The 9943-nt window shown below is 33.2% G+C and overlaps 1 protein-coding gene across 1 annotated transcript in view; it reads right to left on the minus strand.

Annotated features, from left to right (window-relative positions):
* Positions 1-1371: 1371 nt before the first annotated feature.
* Positions 1372-9943, minus strand: part of LOC106880020 (uncharacterized) — an 81959-nt gene continuing 73387 nt past the window's right edge. The window contains exons 2-3 of the mRNA XM_089364526.1: positions 5134-5226; positions 1372-2576 (exon numbers count right to left, since the gene is read on the minus strand). Of these exons, the coding sequence (XP_089220652.1) occupies positions 2104-2576; positions 5134-5218 (558 nt within the window). The 5' untranslated portion in view covers positions 5219-5226 and the 3' untranslated portion in view covers positions 1372-2103. The remainder of the gene's footprint in view (positions 2577-5133; positions 5227-9943) is intronic.

Below are 9943 nucleotides of genomic sequence, written 5' to 3' on the forward strand. Positions count from 1 at the left end.
TTAAAACTAATGCGTGTATATACTTGTTGTTGAGAAGCTCACCCTGCAAACCAGCTTCGACTCTACTGTATGGCACCTTGATCAGGTATCTTCTATTGAAGTCTCAGTTTATTAAATACCTTCTGCAAAAAAAAAAACTACCTAACACAGCAACTCGCTGAAGAGAAATTGATGAAATAGATAGCAGGCAGAAATTCGTGCTGTACTGTCGTAGGCGGCTGAGAGCCCTTGAAGAGAGTGCCCAGGCACTGCCGCAGTTAAATGACTGAAACAATAAATGAGTAAAATAATTTGTCGTTTAAATTTCTGCACATTCTAAGTAGTTTTCATTATTAAAGACAGCTGTATTTTTAGAAACGTTTAGAAGGAATTCAGAAATGTATTAGAAGAAATCTCACATAAACTCGTTGCGTGATAGAATAAAGTGACAGTTTGAGGGAATGTGGTGAAAAGGACCGGAGAACTGAGTGGAAGGAGCGAATATTGAGGAAGATATCGAAATATTGTGGAATACAACGTAAATATTATTAGGAAGTGCAGAAAACAAGAAATGAGAGAATTCAGTTCAAATATAATTTAGATATGATGGAAAGAAAGACGAAATATTATGAGTGTTTGGTGTAATATTTTGGAAATTTGATGGTAGTGTGTAACAAGTGTATGATGGAATATAATAGATCTCTGAGATATAATAGAAAGATAATTGAACATGGTGGAAATATGATGGTGGTACATGGCAAGAACATAGTGGAATGTAATGGGTGAAAGAATGTGGTAAATATATGATGGACAAATGTGGAAATAAGTTGGAAATATTGTGGGATTTGTGTTGAATATAATGGAAATATGACGGAATTCAGAAAAAAGGTGAAAAAAATATGAAATTCAGTGGAGATGTAAAGAAATCTAGAGGAAATACAGTGGCATATAATGAAGGTTTGAGTGAATGTAAGGGATATCGGCAGGAATAATGTGGAAGTCCAGCAACATATAGTAGAAGTACGGCAGAATAATGTTGAAATATAATGACCTAAGATGGACGTGACAAAATAGTGAGGAAGTATGAGAGAACAGGGTGCAAGTATGAATTAACAGAAAAGTGGTATGAGGGAATGTCGTGAAATATTTTTGGAATATTGTAGAAGAATGAGACGAAAATTGTGGAAGAAAATATCTGGCAGAGTACAAAGGAAATCTTGTGGAATAAAGTGGAAATATTGTGGAATAAAATAGATATTAGTCAATTGACTTTATCGTTTGCTTTGCCAATCACTACTACGGCCGTACTGCAACACCACCTTCGATCAAATAAAGAGGAAATACGATTTTTAAATACAATCGAATAAAAGTAAAGAAGTCGAATAACAAAGCTAAATGAAACTATTTTTATTTTTCTATTATACATTCCAGTCCAAATAGACGAAATCGGTGAAGTGTCAATTTGAAGTCCTCGCATCATGAAACAGCCAAATTCCTCTTCTTTTTTCCACATATGCATATATATATATATATATATATATATATATATGTATATATATATATATATATATATATATAAGCATGTATGTGTATGCATATATATTTATATATTGCATATCTATACATATGTATATATATATATATATATATATATATATATATATATCGTTTTGTTATCTTTTTATTAGAAAAATAAAGCAACAGACAGAATCTAAACATAACTAGTTAAACATCCAGAATATATGGATATTGAAATAAAAACGATATGATTCGGTTAACCCATATAATAATAACAATAATAATAATAATAATAATAATAATAATAATAATAATAATAATAATAATAATAATAATAATCATGTATATTATGAAAATCTTTCAAGGACTGGGACAAGAAAAAAAAGAAGAAAAACCGAACTTTTGACAAAATTTTAGATATATTTTTTTTCCTCACACAAGTTGCTTTATTTTTTTTACATCATAAATTCATACAAGTCTCCATGTTTATTTTGTATTATGTTTGTTAATAATGTTTCTTTGTTTTATTTTGTTTTTTAATATCATCTCATGTTTATTGAGCACGTCTGTTATACTGATCTGATCTTTTGTTTTAACATTATTTGTTCATTTCTCTTCCCTTCCAAAGCGGAAAGGTGTGTGTGGGCGTTTCTCTTTCTTTTTTTCGGTACTTCGGCCATATCTGAAAACTGTGCGGCTTCTACCATACCTGAAGAAATTACTTCGTTTATCCTCAGGTACAACTGCTACTGCAAGGGCAGGGTCTTCATATTCATAAGGATCCTCCACGCCGTCACGTTTCCCATATCTGAAAATGGTTCTTTTTAATCCTTCATCTTCAGGTTCTTCGCTGGAATCACTTCGACTCAGTCGCATTGCTTTACCTCGTTTCCCGAAGCGAAATAACGTACGTTTACCATAGCGGAAGACACCACTGCGCTTGCCAAACCGGAAGAGGCTGTTACGTTTATCAACATCATCAATTCCAAGGCCTTGGTCATCCAATGAGGATTTTTCTAATCCATTGTCATCTTCCTCTTGCAGTCCTAAAATGCTACCAATTCTGGCAGAGTCTGTAGCTGAAAAGTAGAAAAAGAAATCATTTCTTATATATCAGTAACATATATATATATATATATATAAATAAACATGTTTGTATATATATATATATATATATATATATATATATATATATATATATATATATATATATATATAGAGAGAGAGAGAGAGAGAGAGAGAGAGAGAGAGAGAGAGAGAGAGAGAGAGAGAGAGAGAGAGAGGGAGAGAGAGAGACATATATATAGATACATATATATATAAACATATATATATATTAATAATATCAGGGTAAGAAAATTTTTTTTAATTTTACAACCAGTGGTCTAGCGTGTAGAAAAATTAGTCAATAGACTATATATTATTCATATAAATACAGTGTACATTTAAACACATAAGAGGTAACCATCATAGGAAACCTAGCACGCTAGAAGGAATATCCAAAATCCAAACCACTAAAAAATTATAATATATAAGCACGGGGCACATGCTGGATTGCCTCGGAATTATATGTTTAATCTTGGCGTACCTGTTGATATATATATATGCATATATGTATATATACACATATATACTTATATATATATATATACATATATATATTATTGGCAACATATTGATAATTAGTATAATATTATGTCAATATTATCATATATTAGTTAAATGTAACATTGTTGTAATTAGTAGAATACTGTAGTCATATAACTATGTATTAGTAATTAGTAAAATTGTAGTAATAAATCAAATACCGTACCAATATAAGTAAATATATTAGTAAATAGTATTTGTTGTTAGCCATATCAAGTGCAATATAGGAATGCATAGGAAATAATTTGAGGCAAGTAAAATTGTTTTAAAACTGCCAGTACAAGTAAGAAATAAAGGATTGACAACAAAAGGAGTAAATGAGTGTGTCCTTTTACTTCGCATTTTAAAATTTCGAAGTTAAAACGTCTTTCGAAATATTGAAATTAATGGAAAAGTACAAAATGCTGACATTTTAAAATAATTTTAAGAATATAAAATTAAAATATTAATATTAGATTGTGATATTTAATCAAGCAAACAGATAAATCGTTTCTGCACATTCTGATTTCAAACGCGACCAATGACAACTTATCATTTTGTTCTTCCAGATGCGATAACTTAATGTACCAGTTAAATAATAGAGTCGATCTTATTCAAATCGACTCTTGCCTCCCCAAATTGTGATATCTTGCGACTGTCTTACAAATCGATATTTAGTCAAGTATACAGAGAAACCATTCCATTATCAAATTAAAGCTAATTGAACATAGAATATTGACCACACATCAAACGTCCCCAACACAATCATTAATAGTTTCAGAAACTCTGCGAGTAATCTCTTCCAACACTTCCATGGTATCTCTCCTTAATCCGCTAATGATGTCAGTCTAGGTTAATAACATCCATAGCTTCTTCAATGTTCCATTCTCTGACTTTCTCAGCATTGATAATACTAAAGTTTTATACAGAGCCATTTAAATACTTCCATAATCATTTTTTTTTTATTTTATAGTAGAAATGGTGAACAATAGCATCTTGGATTACAATCAAACTCTATTCCACTGAATGTATCACGCCGATAATGACAAGTGGTTGTCTACTTCAACAGATCAAATACAAAACAAAATAGTTTAACAAAAAAAAAGAACTAGGTTATTGATTTATTTGCGAATTTTTTCATCATTGGTCTATATGTACATATATATGTAGGTGGCTGTGTGTAGAAGTAAGTGTATCTTTTTATATATATTTTTTTCTCTTTTACATATTTTAGTCATTTGACTTCGGCCATGCAAGGGCACTGCCTTGAAGAATTTTTAGTCGAATGAATCGACCCCAGTACGTATTTTTTAAAAGCCTGGTACTCATTCTACCGGTCTCTCTTGATAGATGTACATCTGTCAGACGGGACCTTGATGATTGTCATGAGGCAGGAAAGTATACTAGTCCTTATATATTTAATACTCTATATTTGATACTCAATATTTCATATATTCAAAAAGACATTCAATACTTCATTTCATTTTACTATTTATATTATATATTCCATATTCTATATCCCACATTAGTTTTATAAGAATATAAATAAAACATAAAAACAGACAGAGTTGGAACTCTTTTAAATAATATATATATATATATATATATATATATATATATATATATATATATATATATATATATATATACATGATTCAGGGTTTGCAAAAGTGTGTGTAATTAAATATATTTGTCAATGAAATTTCGACATTGTCTTGTTTTTGCATTTTATTTTCCTGTTTACAATTTTACATTACATATTACAATACCACAAGTACTTTCATGTTTTCATAACAAACAACTATGTTTCAGAATTGACAACTGTACACAAGCTCGCGCGCACGTATACACACACACACACACACACACACACACACACACACACACACACACACACACATACACACGGAAAGAAAGTAGCAAACACAAGCCGACTACGACAGTTTGCCAGTATCGATGTATAATTGAACGGATGTGTACATGTATGATATCAATCGAATATATACTCACGTATTTTCTGAGCTTCATTGCCGTAAGCCTGGATTATATATAAGGTAAATACTGCAAGGAGCAAACTTATGGCTTGGCTTTGCATACTGGTCTCTGGAAAGAGGAATAAGATGGATAGACGAGTTAGTGACAGAGTCAGTGTGAGGGTGAGTCAATACCTCTATATGGGTGAGTGAGTGTGTGTGTGGCCGAATGAGTGAGTGAATGAGTAAGTGAATAAGTGAGCAGGTGAATGATTGAGTGAAACAGTGGCTGAGTGTTTTAATGAGTGAGTGTATTTCTGAATGAGTGCGTGGGTGAGTGAGTGAGTGAGTGAGTGAGTGAAGGAACGAGGGGCTGAAAGAGTGCAAATAATATTTCTAAAATGACGGGGGCACAATGGTGAATATATTAAGACATAAATTCGAATATTGAATAATTAAGGGAAATATTTAATAGAAAGGCTTAGTAAAAGTTGACAGACATTGGCGTGGAGGGACTAAGACATACAGAGGTTATGAAAAGTAAACAGAAAAATATGAAAACAGAGAGAGTGGGAGATATAGAGATAGAGTGAGAAAGAAAAGACGGAAAGGATATACAATCTGTGGGGGGGCGAGGGTCAGGTGTGCTTCTATCAACACATACACGCACACTCACACGTACATGCGTGTATATATATATATATATATGTATGTGTGTGTGTGTGTGCATATATATATGTATTTATATTTATGCATGTATATATGTATATTCCTCTGTATATTTGCGTGTATACATACACACACACGCACACACACACACACACACACACAAACACACACACACACACACACACACACACACACACACACACACACACACATATATATATATATATATATATGTATATATATATATATATATATATATATATATATATGCACAGAAAAAATCTAATGCTCTTAGCTTAGACTTTTTGGGGCGCAACCAGATCGAACTGTCTCAAGTGTAACTGCCCGAAATAGTAAGGACTGCTAGTAACTTGACTGAGGAAAGAAATAACCCGTTTTCTTTGCCTGTCCTTCTCATTGTTGTTTCACCTGTCCGAAAGTTTTATTGTCCTCTATTGCGTTTTTGTTCCACTTTGTTATATTTAAATATACATATAGCAAGCGTACGTACATACTTTTGCTCACCTCTAGGTAGGTATGTATCTAAATTTTGCATGTATCTTTTACTCTATCTTTTAGTCCCCCTCATACATTCTCCCTCTTTTCTTTTCGCTCCCCCTTTCTCTATCACACATTTGTTGGCCTTTTCTTTCTTTAACTCCCATTTTAATCCTCGTTTATCTTCCTTGTACCTTTCCCTTTGTCTCTGTTTTTTTTTCTAACCCTTCAATCCCGCTGCCCCTATCCATTTCTCCTCTTTCCATGTGACCGGTGTCCAGCCAGCTATGATCTTTCTTTCTTGTTCTGACTACCGACCGCCGCCAACACTTCTTATGTCCATCTCCTGTGTTCCCTCCTTTAGGCTTTCGCTTCATACACGCCAGCTTAGTTTGATTCGTTCTCAGTCGAAAGACACCTGTTGTTATTTTCTTGTTGTTTGTATTCGTAATTGCGTACCATGTTCTCCGTTTTTTGTCTTTGTTACCGTACACATTCGCTAGCTTTCTTAGAAAAAAATCTAATGCTCTTAGCTTAGATTGGTGGGAGAGCAACGAGATCGAACTGTCGAAAGTGTAACTGCCCGAAACTGTTAGAACCTCTGGTAACTTGACTGAGAAAAGAAGGCCACGAATGACCCGTTTTTGTTTTTTTCTTTTTTGCCCGTCTTTCTAATGCTTCTCCTGTCCGCCTTTGTATCGTCAATCTGTCTGAATGTTTTATTGTCCATTATAGCGTTTTTCTTCCATATATATATATATATACATATATATATACATACACATACATACATACATGTATATATATATGTATATTATATTATATAAAGACGGTGAGCTGGCAGAAACGTTAGCGCGTTGGGCGAAATGCTGTTACATCTGCTATTACGTCCTGAATTCAAATTCCGCTGAGATCGACTTTGCCTTTCATCCTTTCGGGGTCGATAAATTAAGTACCAGTTACGCACTGGGGTCGATGTAATCGAATTAATCCCTCTGTCTGTCCTTATTTGTCCCATCTGTGTTTAGCCCCTTGTGGGCAATACAATAAAGATATATATGTATATTAATGTATGTATGTATATTTATTTATTTATGAATATGTATGCATATATGTATGTATGTATGTATGTATGTATGTATGTATGTATGTATGTACATAGGCACATACTGCACAAACCCGCACGATAATTAGACATATAATCCTGAGATTGTTAATTTGCAGCAAATGCATGTGTGTATGAATATAAGTGTGGGTATGTCTGTGTCTGTATGTATTAGATAGTTAGTTTGGTTGATAGATAGATAGATAGATAGATAGATAGATAGATAGATAGATAGATAGATAGATAGATAGATAGATAGATAGATAGATAGATAAGCAACTAGCATTATTAGTTATTCAATCCGTGCTGCGAATCTGAAGTTGTTGAAATATGATTTGTAGCTGATTTTCAATTATCCTTTGAATCAAATTAATTAACCAAATCTGATTGGCTAACTGACCCTGACATTTGGTCAATATACACTCATTAGAGTGTATGACTTCACGTATTTGTTCAGATTCTCTACGCTCTGAGTTCAAATTACGCCGCGGTCATGTTTCGTCATCTCAAAGTCAACAAATAAAGTTTTACCCCTGGGGGTACTTTACCGGAATTGGGAATAGATGATTCCGTGATATTTAATTTGTCTGGGTTCTCTGATAGCAGATTTAATCCACCAACAGTTTCAACGCACCATTTTCGCCTTGAGTTCTAGAATCTAATCTCTTGTCAACCAGTTTAACACCACGATCTGGTCCATGGGTAGTTTTAGTGATGTCCACTCTGTTGTTACCCGGTTTAACACCACCACGTGCTCCTTGGGTAACTTTCGTAGAGTCTATTCTGTTGCAACCCTTCAAGTCAGCTATCTCGTTTGTGCAATAACTTATTGCTTCCTCCAAGTGATACCCAGAGTGCATGATAAAAAAGAGCAGTAGTGTAATGGATGCTGTCTGTTTCTTCCTGACAAAATGCTTCTTAGAGCTGTCATCTATAGAACGAAGTTTTTGCGAATGAAGAATACAAACAACTGAGATTACAGGATAATTACTAACGTGATCTGAGAATCTACTGGAAGTGAAACAGATTATATCATTTCTTCACTTCGTGGTAGAGTTCCTTCACTCGTTTATAAAAATCACAAAACCTGCTGGATTCACTTTGCGATTATTTTTCAACAATAGTGTTTATTATGAAGCGAAAGACAGTTTTTCGTCTCTAACTACTACTACTACATGATTGCTTCTAAAGACTCATTGCTGCTTCAGATTATCATTACGTCACCATCCTGTTTTGTTGTGTATTATGATGTTAAATCAGTTGGGGTTCATTCAACACAACATATGTATGTATGTATGAAAGTATATATATATATATATATATATATATATATATATATATATCATAAAAATATGTTTCAAAAAGAATATTTATCTATAAATTATCTATAATTCAAAAAGAAATTTATCTATAAGGATTATTGTAAAAATAGCAGTTTGTACATGCGCTTCTGTTTGGTTAATCTATATATATATCAACGGCTCCACCAAATCAGATCTATTTTAAAAGGTAATAGTACCACATCCTACGTGTGTTAACACGTAATTTTTTTCATTTCGTTAAAACAATATAATATTCTATAGAGATAATGTTTCTATAGTCAATTATAGTACAGGACAATTTATACGAGGACGACGACAACATGACATTTTCTATATGAGTGTTTATGTGTCTGTCAGTGTATGTGTGTGAGCGTATAAATATATATATGTCTCTCAGTGTGTCTGTGTTTCCGCCTCCGACGAGAACGTCACATTTTGTATATGAGTATCTATGCGTCTATGAGTGTATGTGTATGATTGTATGAGTGTGCATGTGTTTCCGCGTTAGGAACGTTATTCAACATAGACAAACACATCTACACATACATATACATGTGTGACGTCTGAGATGCGTAAATGTATGTTTGTGTGTATCTCGTTTACTATATAGTATAACAGCCCACGATTGTCAATATGTAATTTTTTCTATTTCCATTAAAACAATATAGCATTTCATAGACGCTTTATATGAGTGTGTGTGTGTGTGTGTGTGTGTGTGTGTGTGTGTGTGTTCGCGCGTTCGATACGTACGAGATAGTGAAAGACATTTTATATCACGACGGCGATAATGTCACATTTTGTATATGAATGTGTATGTGTCTGTGAGTGTATGAGTGTGTATGTCTCTGTGACTGCGTGTGTGTTTTCACGTTAGATACGTTATTAAACATACACACACATCTGCACATACATATAGATATGTGACGACTGAAATGCGTGAATGCATGACTGTATGTGTCTCTCTTACTATATATAGATGTGACTGTATGTGAGAGTGTATATGTGTGTGTATTTTGTTTATAAATGTGTGTGTGTGTGTGAATGTGTGAGTGTTTGCGCGTTCGTTACGTACGTTATTTAACACAAACATACATATACCAACGTGACAAGAACGGATGGAGGTGAAGCTCTTGACAAACAAAAATTAGGTGGCACGTCCAAGGTATATAAAAATACATATTTCCCGTTCAATTACCAGTTCATAATTAGCGCAGCATTTGCAAGGTTGCAAAGTATTACACTGAATACAAAAA

The sequence above is a fragment of the Octopus bimaculoides genome, chromosome 16 (assembly GCF_046866305.1).
Source record: "Octopus bimaculoides isolate indiv1 chromosome 16, ASM4686630v1, whole genome shotgun sequence".
In the NCBI taxonomy this organism is placed as follows: domain Eukaryota; kingdom Metazoa; phylum Mollusca; class Cephalopoda; order Octopoda; family Octopodidae; genus Octopus; species Octopus bimaculoides.